The sequence below is a fragment of the Rhopilema esculentum genome, chromosome 14 (assembly GCF_057945365.1).
Source record: "Rhopilema esculentum isolate cy_ngs chromosome 14, ASM5794536v1, whole genome shotgun sequence".
Classification (NCBI taxonomy): domain Eukaryota; kingdom Metazoa; phylum Cnidaria; class Scyphozoa; order Rhizostomeae; family Rhizostomatidae; genus Rhopilema; species Rhopilema esculentum.
Genome location: NC_142828.1, coordinates 929,074 through 952,785, shown reverse-complemented (window position 1 = coordinate 952,785; position 23,712 = coordinate 929,074). Strand labels below are relative to the sequence as shown.

Below are 23,712 nucleotides of genomic sequence, written 5' to 3'. Positions count from 1 at the left end.
AGAATTGCAGTCCAGTCTTTGTTTTATGTCGTAGTTGGCATTCACACCATTCCACATCAACCAATCCGACATCACCATCGCATCTTTGAAATTTGTAAATTTTTAGAGTTTGTTTACTTTTGCTCTGATGAAGCCCTGTATACCGGGGCGAAATATTGGCCATCACTAATTTGTGTGTTTGTTGTTGTTTATTCTCGTCGCGTTGCGGTGTTCCTTATACACTACTATTTTATCGATTTTTCGCCGCAAGATTTCCTCCGGAGTCCGTCGAGCAGCCTGCTTTGGACTTGGAAACCCCCCTTGCGCACAATAGCTAGGACGTACCTGATCTTTGGCCTTATTACACCATGTCACTGGTCTCATTACTGCAGGTTAAAACAGATACTGCAGGTTAGAACTTATTAGGCTATTTCATTTGTATTCTAGGGGCTCAATCCAAAATATCCTTTTTTCCGCGTGTTCCGCGTTTTCTACACGATATGCGTTTTCCATGCGTGTTACCTTAGTCTCTTCAAATTTCGCTTGCCTTTAATTTTCGCCCCGAAGGGGGGCGAGAATTAAAGGGGGCGAATTATGGAAATATTTGATGGGGTGAAAATCAGAGGGAGCGAAAATTAAAGGGAACTTAAAAAATCTATTTTCTATAAAAGAGCCTTAGTTTTTAGGCCCTTCAAGAAATCTTTAAGTTACCATCTTTACGCGCGTCAAATTTTCATCCTGCGTTGATTGTTTTCATTGTTACAGTTTTCATTTAGTGACTTTCTGGAAAAATATCCATACTGAATGCCATAAAAAAGATTTCTTAATCCTTAAAATTTTGACAAAGATGATAAACTTTTGTCTTTTTAAGGGGCAGGGTGATTTTGTTCTTCCATTTCCAAAGTTTTCCCTCTTCAGGGCCATATTCGTCCAAATCATCAGCGGCCAATCTCTCCTCGTTTTCAGTTTGGTTAGAAGATACCAGGGGCGTAACTTGGCCAGTAGGTTTGGGGGGGGGGTGAAAAGGGTTTCTGCCCTGCAAAACTGAGTGGTGCCCTGCAGACCTCGTAGCAACGGTTTGTCTATAGGTTACTAGTGAAAGCTTTACCAGTGTACACTGGTCTTTACCAAGGAAAAACTTCTAAGCAATAAAAACAAACTTGAAACTTCATTGCCTATGAAATATCTATTTCTCTACGTGAGCGTAAATTATTTATCAAATTTGATTTTCTTTGATAATAAAGCTTCTATCTCGTGGCATATGATTTTTTGGTGCAGTATATGGGCGAAGCAACGAAATTGAGCCTGGGGGACTAAGAATCAAGTTAAGTGATATAGGAGGACCCACCATGGTTGGGTCCGACGTGAAGAAAATTTTTGAAATTATACCTTGTAATAGGGCTAAAAAGCATCTTTCAGACTAAAATTTAGCAAAATACTATTGTGCTAAAAAACTAATAATTGTTTATTGGGAAAAATAGGGAGGGGCATGTCATGCTAAAACTCTAGTGATAGACGTTGTGGAAAGAAAGAAACGGTAACCTTTCGTTTCAGACTGCACATAGTTGTGAATGACAGAGGAAGATGTTGTTTTGATTGGAAGAATTTTATTTCCTGAACAGAAATGTGCAGTTTCTTGCATCGAGAAGGCCATCCAAAATTAAAACATTGCAATGATACAGAAAGTGATTTACTGAATTAATGCAAATAAAAGAAAAATAATAAAAATATACGTGAAAAAGTTAGTAATTAGATCAAACAAAGTTGGCATCTTAACAGTTTACTCTCTTTTTATTTCATGCACTGTTAAAATTAATAGAAAAAATGATAAAAAAATTCTTATCTTGACCAGAGTGCTTCAGCCCTATATTCCCCCCAGTGACGCCGTGCCTGTCATGAAAATAATTTACAACTTAAATTAATTTATATGGACTCAACCTTGCCCTCATAAACATATGCATCGATCATTGCATCCATTGGCTATGACTTTCGGTATAACATGCTTTCGCTTTGCAAATAACGGAGCTCTTCCTTACATACCTGTTCCGTTCTCTAAAATGCAATATCAGGAAGGTAGGTTCATAACAAATGTGATATTTCCATTTCAAAATTCCTAAACGGCCCTTTACGAACTTCAGAGGTGACATTTCTGCGTGGCAACAAAGCTCTTCTTGGCGCCCTGCGAAGTCTTCGATTGCCCTGCGAAATTGACTATTTTTAAGATTGGGGGGGGGTGTCACACCCCCCCACACCCCCACACCCCCCGGTATTTTTGCCCCTGGAAGATACTATCATCTTCTTTGGCTCAATATAGTAGTCTTGCAGATATTCTTTCATTCGATTGAAGACAGAACTTGGCGCCTTATCTTTATTAACGACTAGGAAAATCGGTATCCCGTGTCCTCCTTTAGGAATTGGCGATCTTCTATACTTGTTGTCTCGTACACGACCTTCTAAAGCGCCTCCATAATTCAAGAAAAAATGGCAAAAGCGATTTTTCAGCAGAAAGTTTCGAAGCAAAAAAGATTTTTCAGAGGCCCGAGTGTAGTTCCATGCCGCATGAACGTTCATTGCTTGGAAACTGATTAGGTCAAAGCTTTGAAATTTAAAGGGTTTGGGGGCGAAAATCAAAGGGAGCGAACTTGTGCACAAAAGGGGGCGAATATTAAAGGGGCGAAAATTTAAGGGAGCCAAAATTGAAGGTAGGCTAAATTTGAAGGGACTAAGGTACGCGGTTTCCTCGTTATCGCGTGGCGTGGAGGATGTGGCATTTCTTCATATCTAAGAAGGAAGTAAACATGTCAGGCTGAGTTACATACATCACAGCGTTCATCTGCTCTGGCAGCCACGACCGTATCACCGTATGTTATGATTTCGGTGCTTTTTTAATGAAGCAACAATGTGAATCGAAAAGCATCCCCCACTGACTCAAGATATCATGAAGATTCAATAGCGAAAATACTTTTTTGGTCGAAGAATTTATGGCAATTTTCATGAATTTAATCACACAGCTCTTTCGAAACATTTTAAGTACAATAGGAAATGTGCTACAAAGAACCAGGGGTTTAAGTAAGTGCGGTGAAGACGAGGAGCTTGGGGGAGGTACTAGGCCATTGCTTGATTCGGATGCCTCATCGACACATTCTGATGATATCCGATCGCAAGACATTGGGCGCCAGCAATCTCTGCAAAAATTTGTTTCACGGGACAGGTATGAAGAGGGGGCATTTTGTTGTTTTGAGTTTCATTTTGTTGGCTTCTCGCTTACTAAACTAATGGTAGACCTTTCCTGTTTTAATCACGAACTTCTAGTTTAATTCAATATTACTGTTGATTTCATTCAGCTCTCGAAATATTTTGGTCCGCTATTTAGCGAGCGACATTCGATTAGACATTCAAATAGACATTCGTGTATACATTCGGACTTTGATTGCTTCTTACAAAAAAACTATGAAAGATAATAAAAAGATATTTTATAGTAGGAAACTTGGCTGGATTATCTGTCGATTCGTGTATCTTGTTTATAATAAAATGCGCTGTGCTTCCAAAGGTGAGCCAAAACATCGAAAAATTTTTGACACGGCCTAAATTTTAACGTAAATCAGACATTCGAGGTGAAACAGCACATGCCGAATTGAACACATCTTCGACACTAGGGCAGAAATAACTACGCTAAATCGACTCCAAACTACTGAAAACGTACCTTCACTTCGATTTTTCACCAATTGAAAGCGTAAAACATGAAAATTCGAACATCCAAAATGTATCTAACAACCTCCGAGGAAACCCCCAAATGAAAACATCACCAAAAAAATGTCCCTAAATAACTTTCGTAAAAGTGTTCGGATTTGGATGAAACTTGATATGCTTACTAAATTTGTTGTACTTGACATGTATTCGGGGGTCTGGTTGAGTTATTTCGGCTTTTGGTGAAATTTTCGAGACCCCTTCCCCGAAGCTCTATACTGAAGCCTTATGGAAAGTTTCTCGAATGTCGATGTTCCTAAATAACTTTCGTAAAAGTGTTCGTATTTGGATGAAACTTGATATGCTTACTAAATTTGTTGTACTTGACATGTATTCGGGGGTCTGGTTGAGTTATTTCGGCTTTTGGTGAAATTTTCGAGACCCCTTCCCCGAAGCTCTATACTGAAGCCTTATGGAAAGTTTCTCGAATGTCGATGTTCCTAAATAACTTTCGTAAAAGTGTTCGTATTTGGATGAAACTTGATATGCTTACTAAATTTGTTGTACTTGACATGTATTCGGGGGTCTGGTTGAGTTATTTCGGCTTTTGGTGAAATTTTCGAGACCCCTTCCCCGAAGCTCTATACTGAAGCCTTATAGAAAGTTTCTATCTTAGTGAAAAATTTAAGTATCTCGAATTTAGCAAATTCTTTATATTCCTTATTACCAAGGGTCATAAGTGCAGTCAGCCGCTCAGATGAATGCCTTTTATCATGTTTCCTCTTAGGTGCAGCAGTATCCTTATTAAAGCGTGTCAAAAATGATTCCAATTCGGATTCTGCATAGCTTTGAAAAGCATCTCGAATTTTTTTTTATCTGAAATGCTCTCACAGATTTACTAGTTAGTGCTAAACTTTATAATGAGGGGGTAGGGAACGCGCATAATAGGGGTTATACTCCATGTTGCAAGTCTCGATGTCAAGTGTGTAATGTTATGTGTGACAGTGATACTTTTACTTCCCATTTAACTGATAAGGAATATCAGATAAATTTTCCGTTTAACTGTGATTCGTCCAATGTCGTGTATCTTGTTCAATAACTACAAGGCGTGTAATTATAAGTTTATCGGGGGCTCTTCGGGTATACCTCAGGCTGATTTCTCCGGCATTTTGCAGGAAAAGATCATCATGGGTTTCTCGAAGATATCAAAGTTTCTATTATAGATAGACTTAATGGGGATGGTAGGATACGTGAAAGTTTCTGGCAGTATAAGCTAGAAACTTTCGCACCCTGGGGGCTTAATATTAGGTTAGATGAAACATAGTTTTGTTTTTATTTCCAATCTCTTGGGTTATTTTCTCCTTTCCGCAGCTATTTATTACTTCCACATAATACGATATACTAATTTTTAATTTTTTTTTCTTTCAATGCTTTTTGCATGTATTATTTGTCTAGTTTCTATTTCATGGTAGGTAAGGACAGCCTTCACCCTTTCCCGTTTTTGTGCATTTCTGGGTAGTTCACCATCTGCCTTCACGCTTCTCTTTTGCTCTTTTATCTATTGTATTTATTCTGCTTTTCTCACCTCCGGCTGGACCTAGAAACTTTACTTGTGTATACTAATTAGCTATTATTATCCTTGCTAGTATAATGTGTTATCTTTTGTTCTTTTGTTTTGTATTCCTTATTTTACGCTCCAAATTTAAGTGTAGGTTATTCTGAAGAAGCATATTGCGAAACGTTAATCAAGTTGTTCTTTTATCGTTTTGGGCATTAATATTTCTAAATTTAGGTGTAAGTTCAGCTGGAATCCTCCTACTTCTGATCCTCTGCTAGAATCTTATCTTTCTCAACTTGAAAAGGAAGTGCTGTCTGTCACCGCGGAAGGTAAGTATTACAGCAACCTTTCCTCTTCTGAACTTTCTGCGTTGAATAATCTTAAGTGTGATATAGACCAGACGGAAAATGAGGTAGGGGTAACCTGGAGCCGAACTTTATTAGGTAATGTTTTTCCGATGTAGAATTTTGTGCTGAATAAGAAAATCTTTGGTAAACTTACGGTACCCGCTGCGTTTACCATATATGGGCATTTTTCGAACCGGGGGTATGGTAATCAATTATTTCCCTAAAAACATATCTTTTAAAGGTCGGTCTTGGCATTAAACACCATTTTAAACACTGATTTGATCCCTTTTTGTTAATTCTACCAGGTAGCAGCAAGTTATAGGATTAGGGGGATTAAGATTGTGAAGATGAGGGTTACATCATGTGTTTGATTGCCTAGAATATCGCAAAAAGTACAAAAAGGATCGTACCTGCGTTTCATAAGAATTTTTCATAGCTGTTACTAAATTCTTCATCCTCACTTTCATCGCTGCTCTCATTATCAAGGAAGCGGACAAGGGTTCAGCTGTTGTAGTTTGGGACAGGGGGATTACATAAAAGAGGCTAACCGGCAATTAGGTGATAGGCAAGTTTAATGGGAATTAATCGTTTAATTCGAGTTAATACCCGCGGGGAAAGTGCGCAGATTCCCCTTTTCTAGAATCGGGTGGTCCCACACGTATATCCTTAGTAGGCTGTGGATATCATGTTACCTTAGCTATTTGCTAATCACCTTGTGGTATTTTCTAGGTGGTCTTTTCCTGGCATATTTCTTTAAGTACAGTGATGCAGCTAGGGTCATGTCATATTTTGCAGCAAGACTCACGCGTTGTTTGTACGCGTTTTCCCCTCCCATCCCTGTCCCCTTGTACTCACTTCTCCTCCTGCTTATATCCCGTCATATACTTCCTTCTGCCTTCTCCTGTCTCACTTCTTCTCACACAGTCATTCGATTGTGTGACAGGTGTATCAGTCTGATTATCAGTCTGATTATCAGTTTTTTCCCTGGAATCAAACACCGACCATAAAATTGCGTCATTGCTCAGGCAAGACAAGGGCTGATGCACCAAAAGCCCAAAATGTTTTTCCTGAGCTTAGGGTGTTGTTTATCATAACTAAGGGGCCCCCGCGATGGAATTAACGAGGAGATTGAGGTGGACTCCACGATAGAATTGGGCAAGGACGTTAATAATAGGATTAATGAGTTAAGGGCGGAGGATCCCGGGTTAAAGGAAATGACTGAATTTTTTCTTAAGGTTAAAGTGAGGGGAAACTAGGTAGGATCTATTTGTTATGTAATAGTGCTAGTTTGGATTTAGTTTGTTTTGCATCCTGTAACCTTAGTAATTTTATCACCGTTCGCACATTCGATTGTTTATAATTCCTTTTGTTTTCTAATTGCACCTTTAGATTCATTAACTATTTCTTTTGAGATTTTTAGTATCATTATTCAGTTTATGTAATTAATCTTGGGACTGATATATTTTGTATTCACTATTATTATGTAAATTTACGTAGCTATGTAGCATTACAATAAGTTCTTGTTTAGTTATATTTTGGGCGTTTTACATATAGAGTTAGTTTTTGAGTTCGTTGGAGTTGAAGTTGGAAATGGAATTCGGTTAAGAGCGATTAGGTTAATTTTTGATATTTTGTATATTTAGGTTCTCGACGCTTTATAAATGTGGCAAGATGCTTGTGAAAGATCTTGTCGACATGAAGTATGGATTTATAGAATACGTATTTTGATTTATGGAACCGCGCGTGATGATTTATTGATTGTGCATTATTATAGTATAGTTTGAACGGACAGTGCTTGTGAAAGACTGTGCCTGTTAGAGAAACATTGTGAAGTTTATAACCTTTCGCGGAAAGATCACATGATCGGAAGATGGACGTTTGAAACATTATTTATTTGCCTCTTTGTCTCAATTCTCATTGAAGGACTAGTTTATATCGACGGTAACGATAGGGTGGATGTATTCGTTTTGACAAAAATAACCCTATTACAGTTACCTAAGATTCGTAAGGGATTAAGTGGGGTTAAGGGTAGGCCAGTCATTTCCAATTGTGGCACCGTTGCAGAAAATATATCAGAATATCTAGCTTCGGGGAAGGGGTCTCGAAAATTTCACCAAAACCGAAATAACTCAACCAGACCCCCGAATACATGTCAAGTACAACAAATTTAGTAAGCATATCAAGTTTCATCCAAATCCGAACACTTTTACAAAAGTTATTTAGGGACATCGACATTCGAGAAACTTTCTATAAGGCTTCAGTATAGGGCTTCGGAAAAGGGGTCTCGAAAATTTCACCAAAAGCCGAAATAACTCAACCAGACCCCCGAATACATGTCAAGTACAGCGAATTTAGTAAGCATATCAAGTTTCATTCAAATCCAAACACTTTTACGAAAGTTATTTAGGGACATCGACATTCGAGAAACTTTCTATAAGGCTTCAGTATAGGGCTTCGGGGAAGGGGTCTCGAAAATTTCACCAAAAGCCGAAATAACTCAACCAGACCCCCGAATACATGTCAAGTACAGCGAATTTAGGAAGCATATCAAGTTTCATCCAAACCCGAACACTTTTACGAAAGTTATTTAGGGACATCGACATTCGAGAAACTTTCTATAAGGCTTCAGTATAGAGCTTCGGGGAAGGGGTCTCGAAAATTTCACCAAAAGCCGAAATAACTCAACCAGACCCCATAATACATGTCAAGTACAGCGAATTTAGGAAGCATATTTAGTTTCATCCAAATCCGAACACTTTTACGAAAGTTATTTAGGGACATCGACATTCGAGAAACTTTCTATAAGGCTTCAGTATAGGGCTTCGGGGAAGGGGTCTCGAAAATTTCACCAAAAGCCGAAATAACTCAACCAGACCCCCGAATACATGTCAAGTACAACGAATTTAGTAAGCATATCAAGTTTCATCCAAACCCGAACACTTTTACGAAAGTTATTTAGGGACATCGACATTCGAGAAAATGGGAATTAATCGTTTAATTCGAGTTAATACCCGCGGGGAAAGTGCGCAGATTCCCCTTTTCTAGAATCGGGTGGTCCCACACGTATATCCTTAGTAGGCTGTGGATATCATGTTACCTTAGCTATTTGCTAATCACCTTGTGGTATTTTCTAGGTGGTCTTTTCCTGGCATATTTCTTTAAGTACAGTGATGCAGCTAGGGTCATGTCATATTTTGCAGCAAGACTCACGCGTTGTTTGTACGCGTTTTCTCTGTAGAGAAGTGAACTATTCTGCGAAAGTGTAACTTATTTTAAACCCGCTAAAAAAGGACATAGTCCTACCGTCAAATGGCCGGACGCTGAACATGGTCATGATTTCGACTGTTGCTTACTGTTGTCATAGCATGGCTGGAAAGTTACAGGTACTGGTTGCTAGGCCTTGGCAGAGTTATCGAAAGTTATAGCAGTTCAGGTCAAGCGCTCAGTGGCTGCTGTCTACTGCTATTACAGTTTCAGTTACCCTGCATCTCGATTCTATCACGTGCTCCAGAGAAAAGGTTGTACCAGCATTTTTTTTTTCTACATTGGCTGTAGCATGGTCTGTAGGTTATTTGTTTTTAATTTTCGATCCTCTATTTCCTGCCGCTTTTCATCATACCAACCCTGGAGCTTCATATCTCCACCATAAATACAACTAAATAAGGGGGCAGTATTCAAAGACCACAGTGCTGCCTCTCGGTAAAGCCACATGTCATTGTTGGCGTAAGTGGTGTGTGGCAAACTGCCCCGTTATTTTATATTTACGTGGAGGAAATTAACACTAGCGTTTGCTGTTGTTGGCAAACATGCAGTAGAAAAGCGTTTGCTGTTGTTGGCAAACATGCAAAAAAAAAAAGAAAAAAAAAAAAAAGAAAAAAAGAAAAAGCGTTTGCTGTTGTTGGAAAACATGCAAAAAAAAAAGCGCTTGCTATTGTTGACAAACATGCAGAAGAAAAGGGTTTGCTGTTGTTGGCAAACATGCAAAGAAAAGCGTTTGCTGTTGTTGGCAAACGAATGGCAGAAAAGCGTTTGCTGTTGTTGGCAAACATACAACGAAAAGCGTTTGCTGTCGTGGGCAAACATAAAAGAAAAAAAAAAAAAAAAAAAAGCGTTTGCTGTTGTTGGCAAACAAACAACGAAAAGCGTTTGCTGTCGTGGGCAAACATTAAAAAAAAAAAAAAAAAAAAAACGTTTGCTGTTGTTGGCAAACAAACAACGAAAAGCGTTTGCTGTCGTGGGCAAACATACGAAAAAAAGCGTTTGCTGTTGTTGGCAAACATACAACGAAAAGCGTTTGCTGTCTGGGCAAACATAAAAAAAAATGCGTTTGCTGTTGTTGGCAAACATAAAAAAAAAAAAAAAAAAAAAACTTCTTTTCTCTTGCTTTCTCTCCCCGCTTCTCTTCACCAATAACTTCCTCCCTTAGTAAGGTTAGGGCAAGAGTCTCCTCCAGTTACAGGTTTTCTAAGTCAGTGTTTGATGGGTGTAAACATTATCATGTTTTTTGTGGCAGGGTAAAAAACTGAGGCAGTTTTTACCCTGGAATCAAACACCGACCATAAAATTGCGTCATTGCTCAGGCAAGACAAGGGCTGATGCACCAAAAGCCCAAAATGTTTTTCCTGAGATTAGGGTGTTGTTTATCATAACTAAGGGGCCCCCGCGATGGAATTAAATGGGAATTAATCGTTTAATTCGAGTTAATACCCGCGGGGAAAGTGCGCAGATTCCCCTTTTCTAGAATCGGGTGGTCCCACACGTATATCCTTAGTAGGCTGTGGATATCATGTTACCTTAGCTATTTGCTAATCACCTTGTGGTATTATCTAGGTGGTCTTTTCCTGGCATATTTGTTTAAGTACAGTGATGCAGCTAGGGTCATGTCATATTTTGCAGCAAGACTCACGCGTTGTTTGTACGCGTTTTCCCCTCCCATCCCTGTCCCCTTGTACTCACTTCTCCTCCTGCTTATATCCCGTTATATGCTCCCTTCTGCCTTCTCCTGTCTCACTTCTTCTCACACAGTCATTCGATTGTGTGACAGGTGTATCAGTCTGATTATCAGTCTGATTATCAGTTTTTACCCTGGAATCAAACACCGACCATAAAATTGCGTCATTGCTCAGGCAAGACAAGGGCTGATGCACCAAAAGCCCAAAATGTTTTTCCTGAGATTAGGGTGTTGTTTATCATAACTAAGGGGCCCCCGCGATGGAATTAACTTTCTATAAGGCTTCAGTATAGAGCTCCGGGGAAGGGGTCTCGAAAATTTCACCAAAAGCCGAAATAACTCAACCAGACCCCCTAATACATGTCAAGTACAGCGAATTTAGGAAGCATATCAAGTTTCATCCAAATCCGAACACTTTTACGAAAGTTATTTAGGGACATCGACATTCGAGAAACTTTCTATAAGGCTTCAGTATAGAGCTTCGGGGAAGGGGTCTCGAAAATTTCACCAAAAGCCGAAATAACTCAACCAGACCTCCGAATACATGTCAAGTACAACAAATTTAGTAAGCATATCAAGTTTCATCCAAATACGAACACTTTTACGAAAGTTATTTAGGAACATCGACATTCGAGAAACTTTCCATAAGGCTTCAGTATAGAGCTTCGGGGAAGGGGTCTCGAAAATTTCACCAAAAGCCGAAATAACTCAACCAGACCCCCGAATACATGTCAAGTACAGCGAATTTAGTAAGCATATCAAGTTTCATTCAAATCCAAACACTTTTACGAAAGTTATTTAGGGACATCGACATTCGAGAAACTTTCTATAAGGCTTCAGTATAGGGCTTCGGGGAAGGGGTCTCGAAAATTTCACCAAAAGCCGAAATAACTCAACCAGACCCCCGAATACATGTCAAGTACAACAAATTTAGTAAGCATATCAAGTTTCATCCAAATACGAACACTTTTACGAAAGTTATTTAGGAACATCGACATTCGAGAAACTTTCCATAAGGCTTCAGTATAGAGCTTCGGGGAAGGGGTCTCGAAAATTTCACCAAAAGCCGAAATAACTCAACCAGACCCCATAATACATGTCAAGTACAACAAATTTAGTAAGCATATCAAGTTTCATCCAAATCCGAACACTTTTACGAAAGTTATTTAGGGACATTTTTTTGGTGATGTTTTCATTTGGGGGTTTCCTCGGAGGTTGTTAGATACATTTTGGATGTTCGAATTTTCATGTTTTACGCTTTCAATTGGTGAAAAATCGAAGTGAAGGTACGTTTTCAGTAGTTTGGAGTCGATTTAGCGTAGTTATTTCTGCCCTAGTGTCGAAGATGTGTTCAATTCGGCATGTGCTGTTTCACCTCGAATGTCTGATTTACGTTAAAATTTAGGCCGTGTCAAAAATTTTTCGATGTTTTGGCTCACCTTTGGAAGCACAGCGCATTTTATTATAAACAAGATACACGAATCGACAGATAATCCAGCCAAGTTTCCTACTATAAAATATCTTTTTATTATCTTTCATAGTTTTTTTGTAAGAAGCAATCAAAGTCCGAATGTATACACGAATGTCTATTTGAATGTCTAATCGAATGTCGCTCGCTAAATAGCGGACCAAATATTTTTCAACTCTAATTTAATTTTTTTTACTTTGATGGAAACCAAATTTATGTCTGTATTTTAAATTTATTTTGTAATGTTTGTTGAGAAGGTGTTTGAAACATTTTAAGCTTGCAAACACGAACAACACTTACATTGACTGAAAGTTTCAGGACGTAAAATTTCATAAAATACTAGGTCGAGGAAATTTTTGAAACGTTTTGGTTTAGTTAGCTACTTCATAGATATTTTTCATGATTCTCTTGTATCATTAGTTTATAACTTTGATTTTTAACATGGGAACTTTTTTGAAGCAGTATTTATCCAAAATGTGTTGAAAAGTATGCTTCATTTAGAAATAATAAAGATTTTCTACTTTGAAATTTATGATAGCCACAAGAATTGTTGACTATTAAAAATGCTCAAGGAGGAGGGGGTGAGGGTGTAATGTGTATACATTTGTGCCTGGAGATGTCCTTTTCTTTCTCGGCTACATCCCTTATTTACCCCCATCACTTTAGGAAAAAATATGCAATAAAAATTGGACTTTCTCTTTCCTTTTCATGGACTATCACTATATTGTTCCAGAATAATAACAATCAAATGTTCCCAAAGTATGGCTCCTGAATAGAAAAGATCCTGAATAGACACTCTTTTTCATAACATCACACCCCATTTTGCATAAAAATAAGAAGGGGAATATGCCCATCCTTTCTCTTCTTCTTGTACCATAGCATATCATGTCATAGGAGTTCATTAGTTGTCATTCAGGTTATTTCCATCTCTTTCTGTCAATATTCCCAATCTCAACATCTTTCTTCACCTTCAGCCTTTCCTTCATCCAGTCAAACATCTTCATCCTTTGCATACCTTTCACTTTCTTTCCTTTCATTTCTGTTTGGATAATATGAATGTCTTTCAATTCTATCTTCTTCTCTCAAAATATGACCAATGAATCTTCATTGTCTTTCTCTGGAAATTTTAGATTTTTTCTTAAAAAAACGGAGATTTGGCCAAAAACAGGGAGACCCCCCGAATGCAATGAAGACATATCATTAATAATTTGATATTCATATATACTTTAGGTGGTGTGAAAGTAGTAAATTTTTTGTTATTTCACCCAGATTGTAAATACATGGATGCACAACCTGGGAGCTTCATTAAGTGATAAATTCTATTTTAAAAATGGAATAAATCAAATGTGACAAAAAGTATGTCCAAAAAGGTGTGAAACTATTGCAAAATATTATAAAGCTATTGCAAGAAAATGACTGCAAGAAATATTCTTAAATGTATTTTGAGGGCAGAATCACAAAATTTTTCTGCTCGCTTTGCTTGCAAAAGCCTTCTTCTTTCACTTTTCCCACACAGGAATACCATACCATTTTGCCGGACCCTGGTAACAAGGCAGAACAATGGAACCTTTAAGGGATTAACCCTTAGCTTTGAAATCTAGAAAGAACAAATTTTGCTGGGCACTTATATTCAGCAGGGTTGTACAGATGCTACTTCCAGATGTTTTAAAGATAGCCAAGATATTTCTATTAACCCCTTATGTGTGAATCTGCAGCAGAAAGAACATTTTACGTCCAAAGTGAAATGAATTCATATGGCAGGAATCAAATTACTGGAAAAAGATGTAACAATCAATTTTCTAATTTACTAAAAAGATTCTATCTAATTAAAAGTAAGAAGAGAACAGTTTTTTGTAAATTTTAAAAAAGATTGTTATTTAGGTTACACTCTTAATATTATACATCTGTTTAGTTCTAAATTTTACTTTCCTTTCATTCCTGAAAATTTGTGCATCTTAGGCTGTAGCTCTTAGAATAAAGGCCCTTAGAGTAAAGTGCCCTGAAACCCCTGTGCCCCAAAACCTTCCAAATGCTTCATGCGTCCCTGGATAAATGACTGTTATTGTTTTTGTAGCTTGTCAACTCTTCTTCTTCTTGTAACTCCTAAATCAGGAGATCTTGATGTTGAAGCAATAAAGACCCACATTACATCAAGCCCTGAGTCTATACATGATACTGATCCTAAGGTATGATGTTACTTGATTGGATAAATTTATCTACAGATAAGTATCTTGTTTTAGTTTGTATGGTTCCCTCTAAGGCCAGAATCTTACATTCTGGGGTATGTTCTTACTTTTTCTCTAAGGCGAGAATACTAACAGATATGTTTGTAATAGCTAATTGAGAGATTCAAAATTATTCTTGCATCTTTTTTAAGCTCCTTTATTTTCTAATTTTCCAAACTTTGCTTACTTTTGGCAAACTTAAATTTCTCCATAGAATTGTATGGGACATTATATTTTAAGGGCCACATCCTTGTGCAAAATGACAGGTGAAATAGTATCTTTCTCGGACGTTGTGCAGCACTTCTTATGTTTTTCATTTATCTATTAAACATCCCATTTGTACTCTTTGCTCTTAGCATATGATGTAGACCTTTATTTATATCAAACTGACATTTTTCAGGGAAATAATACCGTTTTGCACCGAATTATTGAATTTATCAAAGAAAATGACGACAGTGTCTCAGAGAAACATAAGGAACTTTTGGAGTTTCTTGTCAACAATGGTGCCAGTGTCTATGCCAAGAACATTGTAAGTATTAATTGCAAACTAGAGCCTAGTCGATAATCGAAGTGCAAGATTAAAAGATAACTGGCCCTTCAATTGGCCGAACGTCAATAATATTTTTCGTTGGATCGATAACAATTTATAATATTACGAATAAACCAAGCCCTGAAATTCTTGGGAATTGTTTCAGCTATGATAAACGCACAAGGTCCCAAGACTATATGGAAGACATGCGGGAAAAGGCTTTCAATATGCGTCTTTAAAATTATTGAAGAACAATTAACCCGTATTTGTTTTAGCCCAGGCTAGTGGTAAGGCTACATTACTCTAGACAAAATGGGGTATAGCCATGATTTCTCCAACATTGCAATTAAAAGGTAAGGCCTGGGAATTGACAAAAGAGGCCCATGGTCTTGTCCTGCCAAAAACTTTTAAAACATTTACTTAGAAGGGACTGAATCTTTAGTGTTCATCGAAACATCGATCGATGATTGACTAAAATGTCCATTAAACGACAAATGTGCTATTTTCAACCAGTGCGATCTTATTTTACGTGCAGAGGACACAGAGCCAGAGAGATGCAAACTGTTTGAGCAGTGTGTAACGTGATTTCTACTGACTGATTATAATTTACAAAAGTGCGTATTGATATAGAATACTGGCAAACTTAATTAAGAGTTATACAAAGGAAAGGGTATGCTCGATGGTTAACAATGGTGTGATGGATTAGGTTAAAATGACGTGTAATTAACATAGAGAATGATGAATATAGAATTACGTAGGTATGCAGAAGAAGCAATGATGGATTGTATAAAATGGCCTAAATTGAATCACTACAAATCAATGGCAAGAAAAGAAAGTTCTAAATCTCTGAGCTATTGTTTTGACTGATCTGTTATTAAAAAATTGAGAATGAAACACACCAGGCCCCCTTTTTGCAAACTGTGTTTATATGTTCATGGATGAGCAAACTATTGTCCTTGGAAAACTATTGTTCGAAATAATTTTACTGAATGGACCTGCAAGGAGGGTAAGGAATCGGTATGACTTGGCGAATGTCCGATTAATCAGGGCTGCTACTTTTCATTTGAACAAGGGGTAAGAGAGTCCAAGGGGAATTGAAAGTCAGTCCCACTTTGTGAAGGTCAGATTCATCCGGTGTACGACTAACTGGATTCAACTGTGTAAACTTTTGTATCGATGTAATGACATACCGAGGCGTGTTTCCTTTTTAGTGTTGTGAAACTCCACTTCATTTGGCAGCTAGAAAGAACAAGTACAAAACTATTCATCTTTTGATGAGTAAAGGTGCTTCTATCAACGACCTTAACAATGTAAGATTATTTGTTCATCATTTATATTATTGTTATTATGACTACGAATCATCAATCTTGTTCATTGTGGTCATCATGATTATCATGATAATTGGTTAGATGACACTGATAATTGCGATGAAATGTTCGTGAGCATATAAATTAGTATCAGTGACGGAACTAATGTAAAATGTGATGCAAGCAGAAAAATAGAAGATTTCTCAAATATTTTTCTACTTCCTCTACAGATTCATTATGGCAAAGAAGTATTAATTTCGATACCATCTCTAAACAGCATAGGTTCCAAATCTTTGATTGGCTTAGAGTTCTGATTACATTCAAATTCTCCATACCATATTGACCAATCAGAATTCAAGAATTTGACAACAAACGTGTCTCGCAGCTAGATTTAGGTCAATATGGTATGGAGAATTTGAATGTAATCAGAACTCTAAGCCAATCAAAGATTTGGAACCTATGCTGTTTAGAGATGGTATCGAAATTAATACTTCTTGGCTATAATGAATCTGTAGAGGAAGTAGAAAAATAAATGTACCAGGAAAATATATGTTATTGTACCTCTAACAAGGTAGCCGATCATTTTTAAACTGATATTGTCACGCTTCGTCCATAAATTTTTTATTATTAACAAAGGTGTCAGGTGATGTATGATACGCTTGCATCAAATATTTCTGTTTTTCGGACAATCGTGAAATTTAGCAGCAGAATTGATTTATTTTTTGGCTGACATCAGACTCATTTGTAACAAAAGCTAAATTTCATGTCTTACGAAATATATATTTGATATTTGGTGTTCTTTTTCGAATTTCCTTGATGGGTGTCACATGTATATGGGATAGGACTGAGTGCAGACCAACCCGGTAATAGCCTATCTGGATGTCGGCATATTATTGAATTTTACAAGCTTTAAATTCAACATCTAATTGTTTATTTTCTACAGGTAAACAACACATGTTTGCACTTAGCTGTTCAAAATGGATGTATAGAAGCCGTTGCGATTTTACACTGTTATGCAGACGTCCTTAATGAAGACCGGGAAAATAATGTGCGTAGTTCTCTTGTCGAGATTGCCATGCTCCTGCTGCTATGGGCCTTTCTGATTGGGGTGTAGGGCGTGACCCTCCCAGCTGTTTCCGTAGCTCTACCTTTGGAAGCTATTGTGTTTAAGTCCAAGTTGTGTTTGTAGGCAATGCAATTACAAACTTTGATACTAACTATGATTTTTTCAGTTTTTCTTGGGATGATGATCTATATATTTTTCAGAAAATGTTGGGATTGATGCTAGGTGTGTAATTGTATTATGTGCTCCCCTTTGCAGAAGTGCCCAGACCGCTTGTTGAGAGACACTAGAAACTTCTTCTCTTGATATTATATGATAAAGACATTAAAACTAGGCTACGAAGTCTATATTCCCAGGTGTGGATCGTAAAAAGCCATTCAGAAACGCGAGCATATTTTAACTGTAAAGTTTGCTCAAACATAGATTTAGTTCATGTTCCAGAATCATTGGACGTATCGGAAACATTTCAGTTTTCAATATGTGACCGTTTTGGTATATTTATTGGGGTAAGAAAGAAACATTGCAATGGAAGTCCGGAACAGAATTATGTTTGGTTGATTTTCATGACTTGAAAGCATTTGATGAGCGCAATTTTTATCAGAACTGCTCCATGGCAGTTATTTGATATTTTTGGACAAGCTCTAAATCTTTGGACCAACTGATGATATTGATGACAAGCGTGATATTTTCTGTCAGCGAATAAATCTCGTTCTTCACTGGCATGCACCATGAAAGTCAGTAAGGAATCTTATTCTTTGATCAGCAGTCATTTTAATGAAAGTATCCTCCAAAATTCATTCGTCCTTCCGATGTTATCTCGTAGCGAAACAGAACTTTTACAAAAGAGCTGTTAGTAAAGCAGCAACAGCAATTTGTGACTCCAAAAAGAAATTCTTCTTGAATGCAAAACAAAACATTGAAAAATGTCCTAAACAGTTATACGAAATTCTGCAGAGATTATTACCTTAAAAAAGGCAAAAAACCTGGAAGTATACAGTTTTGTGGTGATAGATAGACAAACAAAGGGAATAATGCAAGCGATTTTGATCTGTTCTTTAGCAGAGCGGCAAGAAATATGACATCACATCTACCACCCACAAAGAGCTGTGGCTTTTATGGCATATCAGTTTAAATTGTCAAGATTGTTTGTTCGATGGTCATAAATGTGACTTCGTGATCGCTCATGTTCAAAAGTAACGGCAACTTCCCTCCTTTTTTCATGAATAGGCAATAAAATAAAAAGAAATGATAATAACTAGCGAAAACTTTGATGCTTGGCAATTACTTTGGCAATAGTTTCGTTTTGTAGCAAAATCTAGATTTTTCTGTAGGTTACCCTTTTTCTCGCGACATTTTAGCCTTTTCATATTCCTTATCAATCACGAAGTCACATTTATGACCAAAAGTAACGGCAACTTCCCTCCTTTTGTAACCAAAAGAAACAGTCAGCTATATCCTTTTTAAAATTGTAACAAGTTTGGCTGGTGTCTACACCAAGCACCACGATTGCCAATTAATCTCTTACGAACATGTTCTTCTTCGTATGAATTTGATTTAAAAGAATTTCAAGCAATCACTACGTATAGTTTTTCTATCAGTAATGATTTTTGTATTCCCTTTTTTCTACAGGAAGGATTCACTGCGTTACAGGTAGCTCAACAGGTAGAATTTAACGACAATAAAAAGACGATGGAAAAGATCTGTGAGATTCTTCAGTACCCGTTTGAAGAATATAGAACGAAGGAGGTAACGTATAGTTCATATGCAGGTTCAAGCAAATCGAGGCATATTTTCAAAGGGTTTGCCCTATATTCCAAGAACAATAATAAAAGAATTTGTAAATGCTCAATAAAAATCGAATTATGTTTGTATATGAGCAGTTGCTTCATGGTCGCATTAAGCGTGAAACTCGGAGTAGTAACTTAGAACCGTCCTGTTCTATACACAAAGTAGCGTATATTTGTAAAGGTATAGTTTTTCGTGTAATTTTGAAAGAAAACCTATGCCTCGTTGTCCAGTTTTGCTTTTATCTGATAATTTTATTAAGATCAAGCTTCATAAACTGTTCTCTGTTCGACGCTGCAGAGACAGCTCTGTTTATGCTTGAAAGAGTTGAACAATTTATGAATATATGAGAAGGAAGAAATGCAAGACAGTCTGTGAACCTTGCAATGAGTTAGATAAAAGGTGATAGGCAGTACCAAAGCGCAGAGACAGTGATAATCCAATACGTTGTAAAATGTATGAATGGCTGTTTCAAATTTCCAAAAGAAGAGTTATAAAAAAGTATGGGCCTATAAAAAACATTTGTAGTAAGTCTTTTCATATCGGGGTTTTACGTCACGTTTGAGAGCTGTGTGTTGCACCACATAACGATATTCTCTGTGTAAGGTAACAAAATGAAAAATTTCCAAGCTGCTTTGGCAAATACTCTGTTTTTCAAAATTTGAAAGGGGTTTTTAGATAATTTGATATATAGCATGTTCTAATTATAAGTCTGATAGAGAGATTTTGACATTAATGAGTTTTCAAATTTTAGATGCACAAAGAATATCTTAAACAAGAGTCCTCCGGTATGTGTGATTTTATGTAACTTTATTTTATTTTCACGTAGGCATTAATGACAATCGACATATACTTGAGTGACTGAAGCCATTTGTCAATTAGCGATTGGCCAATCAATAAGCTTGATACCATTCAGACGCTTTTTGATTGGCTAATAGCTGATGTCTGATGGCTTTAACCTGTCGCTTGTCTTCAATTTGAGACGTTTTTCTATGATATACGATTTTTCTTATCTTTTTGTCTGTTTCAAGTTATACTTTTGTTTCACAACAATCCTTGCTTGCTGATTATTGGAGCAACTTCTATTTTACCATGTTTGTTATTAATTTTGTCTTTCTCTCCAGACGAGCTTTGGTCTTTGCGGCCAATGATGTACAGTGAGTTTTTGCCTTTTTGTTATTACCTATCTTTTTATATTTCGTAGAAATTTTCTTTAATCACGTTCATTACTTTTTTTTATCTCACTATGATGGGTGATACCAATTTAGCGCTATCGATAACTTAATTACATTACATAATACAGAATATGTTTGATTCTAAACGAAACCAAGTTTTTCTCATAAATCTCACACCACAAGGCTCTCTCGCAGCAATTTTTCAACGACATCTTTGCTGCTGGTTTTTTTAACTAAAAGAGAAACAGTTTTCCTAAATGTAACAAAATTCTATAATCTTTTAGTACCCTGGGGTGTCTAATAACTTGCTGTTGGTTTGGTCAGAAGTAAGTGGGTTTTGGATGAGTGTTACATTAAAATCGGAAGGGGGGAAGGTAAATTTAAGGTTGCTTAAAAAGTAAAATTACTGAAAAAGATAAACAATCAGCTATCTGGGAAAAGCTGTTAGTTTTTAAATTTCCTCTTTTAATCTTTGCCCCCAATACAAATTCTTTGCAAAACCAGTGTTTAGCATCAAAAAATGACTGCATAAAATAAAACAGGGGGAAGAAATTGACGATTGGAGTTAGTTCAATCGACAGTCTAGATAATATCGAAATGTTTCTGTTTCAATTTCAGCCATAAATAACAGCGTTGGCGCTGGTGGAAATCTGTATTGTGGAATAAACCAGATAAATATGCCAGGTAATTTTTCTTCTTGTTTTGTTGTGTTACCAATACTTCTTGTGTTTTGTTGTGCTGTGTGAAAGTCGTGTTACTAACAGAGACTATGCTCTTCATGGGTAATTTAAAAAAAGGTTACTCGTGTCAGTTTTTAATCCACCGAGATGCCCTTGGACTAAATTTATTCCTGAATTGGTTATGGTTTTTGTTTCAAAGGTGTTGGCTAAGGGTGCATGGTATTAATTATTCGCTGACATCGTTAACTTGAGAGCCACTAATCCATCACGTTGTTGAGGAGAGGTACCATTCCCATACAGCGCTCTTTGCTTTAAGGGTACGATGCATGTGTGGCTAACGGTGATTTAGCGATGAAATACAAATTATCCCCATTTAATCATCTAAAATTATAGTATATTGTTCATTGTGTGATACTTATTTTGAATTCTCTTCCAAGATGCATTTATATTGATAAAGTGTATGTTTTTCATTCGAATTTGAAAATTAAAGTTTTTGCCACAAAACAAAATCAATATTCTGCCATTTAAGATTTTTCTTTTTTTCCAAGACTCTTTATACGAATTTACTATTATTCGCTTTACTTATTCATATATTTTTCCACCCCAGACAATGCAATATTTAGTGCTCCAGGTATTTGAATTTCTTTATTTTCAAATTGATTTCCTCTGATAACAATAGCCGAAACCTTTTCTTTGATTACTGTCTTTAATTACTGTCTGAATCTTTAATTATTTGAAAATCATATTATTATAATTGCATCTGTTCCCGGTATTATGATATTATATGTTTTGTAAAAAAGCTTATGCTAATAGAGAAGCTCACGATCGTTACCAGGGACTTTGAGCAAAATAAAACAAGGGTACGAGGGACAAGGGATAGGGTAAGAATTTCAAATGAAACGAAAGTTGTTAAGAAGTGGGAAAGGCGTAGCTTTGAGAACCAATGGCGTTCAGTTCATGTGAAGTAGAGGGTTGGGTAAGCCCTTCAGGGACATCCGGAGGCAAAGTTCTGGCAACTCATATGATGTTTAGCCTATTGTTAATTAATGTCAACTTTCAGAGCCTTAATTGCAATCTACAAGATTTGTCCATACAAAACAGGCAACTTTAGGCAAAATGCACCCAGAAACCCGTTTCCCTCTACCCCTGCTCTAGTATTTATAATGTTATTAACAAGTATGTTTTTTCTCCAAAAGTTAGCAAGTTTTTGTTGTTATTTCTTTTTCTGAAATTTCACAACTTCGAATGATTAAATTTAGTGTCTCGCATTTCTTAGAAAAATGTCACTATTGATTTTTAACTTTATGTTTTAGTGACTCTGCAGGCAATTTTGCCTGGTGACAATAACAGACCAAGTATCTGTGAATGAAACTCAAACTGAGACTGTCTTCGTGGACTGCTTGTGGCCTTGGATATCACATGCAATGGTTTTAGGTCACGATCTAAGTGTTGAATATAAAATTGTTAAAGACCAACTATTTAAGAAAATGCACACAATATATTGTAAGAAAAATATAATTTTCCAGAGTACAATTTTCAATGTTTATTAACAGGATAATTGTCTGCAGTTTGCTAGCTAGCCAGACTTAAATAATTTTATCCTGAATTGCTTGAAGAATTTGACTTTTAAAGTCTAGCTTTGAGTCTAGGACCATAGCAAGATGTTAATGATCAGTTTTCTCACACTTTCGTCTTTACCAAGATTCAAAAGTGGGTTTTGGGGTTTAACCCACTTCTTCTGTGTTTTCAGCATTGAACTGCATTTTTCATTGCCACGCCCATAGTCTAAACGTCTTGTATTATATCTAACTACAGTTGACAATGATGTATCATCTGTAAACAAATTGATGTCACAATTCTCATTTACGAACCATGGGCATAGCTAATGTTAGAAGTTTAGGGGGAGGGGGTTTGTATGGGTCTTACCTATATATTTGCGCATCATTGCTATAAAATTGCCCGAATGGGTTGAAATTTAATAAAATTTGCCTAATTGGAGGGTTGCCACCAACCCCTATATCTCCTACGCCAATGTCTGCAACAAGGTCACACATGTAAAACAGAAAGAATAAGGGACCAAGAAAAGCTCCTTGCGAAAGCCCCAATGTGATGATTGCCATTACATTCTTTCAAGACGATTCTTTATTTTCAACCAAGGAAGAAACTTCGCATGAAGGATAACGGGTCGCCGGATATGCCACTGCTCTCAAGCTTGTACGGGAAGACCGCCATGCCACTCTGTCGTGCGCTTTACAGGGCTGGCGAAACGTATTTGAAAGTCTTGAAGGGGCTTAGAAAAGGCCGCCATCATGGTTGGTGGCATGAAAAATTTTAGAATTATGGTGTCTTAGGGATGGCCAAAAACTGTATCTAAAATGAATTTTGACTGAAGGTGTCGCATAGTCTCGTCTATTGTGATGTTGACTTGAAATAGGAAAAGTTTTAGAATAACCACTATCATATAGCTCGTAATGAAACCTTTTATAGATTTCAAAAGTATCCAAAATAAGATGGTGTAAAAAAATAAATGAAACACGGTTTGATAAAAACATTAACATTGAAATACCAATAGAAGAACTATCAACTAGTAGTTAATAACCAACCAATTTTGAATGCGTAGTTAGGATGTTATTTTGTAACATCTGATCTTAACTTTTTTCGGAAATTATGTGCTTTTGACAAAAAAAGACTCTAGATTAGAAGACCTTCAAACTAGGCTGGCCAAAATGAATTTTAATAGAATTTATAATTGCGTCTAAATTTTCTCTTTCTAAGTAGGAATGGATTATCCAAACGATAAAATTCTGAAGTTTTCTTGATGATACGTTTTAAGAACAAATCTGCCCATCCTTTATTTCTCATATCCTCAAAAAAGTTCTGTCCAGATGTTTTCTTCAACAGCTGATTTCTCTCTTTTTGTAATGTTCCTGAGAAAGTTTTCGTTAACAAATAGACCTT

General features: G+C 36.7%; 1 protein-coding gene across 1 annotated transcript; it reads left to right on the top strand.

Annotated features, from left to right (window-relative positions):
• Positions 1 to 2,466: 2,466 nt before the first annotated feature.
• LOC135695935 (uncharacterized) lies at positions 2,467 to 22,432 on the top strand. Its single transcript, XM_065215164.2, has 11 exons — positions 2,467 to 3,190; positions 14,065 to 14,176; positions 14,616 to 14,744; positions 15,956 to 16,054; positions 16,995 to 17,099; positions 18,744 to 18,860; positions 19,654 to 19,687; positions 20,024 to 20,056; positions 20,693 to 20,758; positions 21,362 to 21,385; positions 22,068 to 22,432. Exons 1-11 carry the CDS (start codon positions 2,961 to 2,963, stop codon positions 22,121 to 22,123), a joined length of 1,005 nt encoding a protein of 334 aa, XP_065071236.1. The 5' UTR covers positions 2,467 to 2,960; the 3' UTR covers positions 22,124 to 22,432.
• The last annotated feature ends 1,280 nt before the right edge of the window (positions 22,433 to 23,712 follow it).

Coding starts and splice junctions, on each gene's coding strand:
- LOC135695935 (XM_065215164.2), top strand. CDS start 2,961: ATGGCAATTTTCATGAATTTAATCACACAGCTCTTTCGAAACATTTTA. Junction 16,055..16,994: donor CTATCAACGACCTTAACAAT/GTAAGATTATTT, acceptor TATTTTCTACAG/GTAAACAACACATGTTTGCA. Junction 17,100..18,743: donor ATGAAGACCGGGAAAATAAT/GTGCGTAGTTCT, acceptor TTTTTTCTACAG/GAAGGATTCACTGCGTTACA.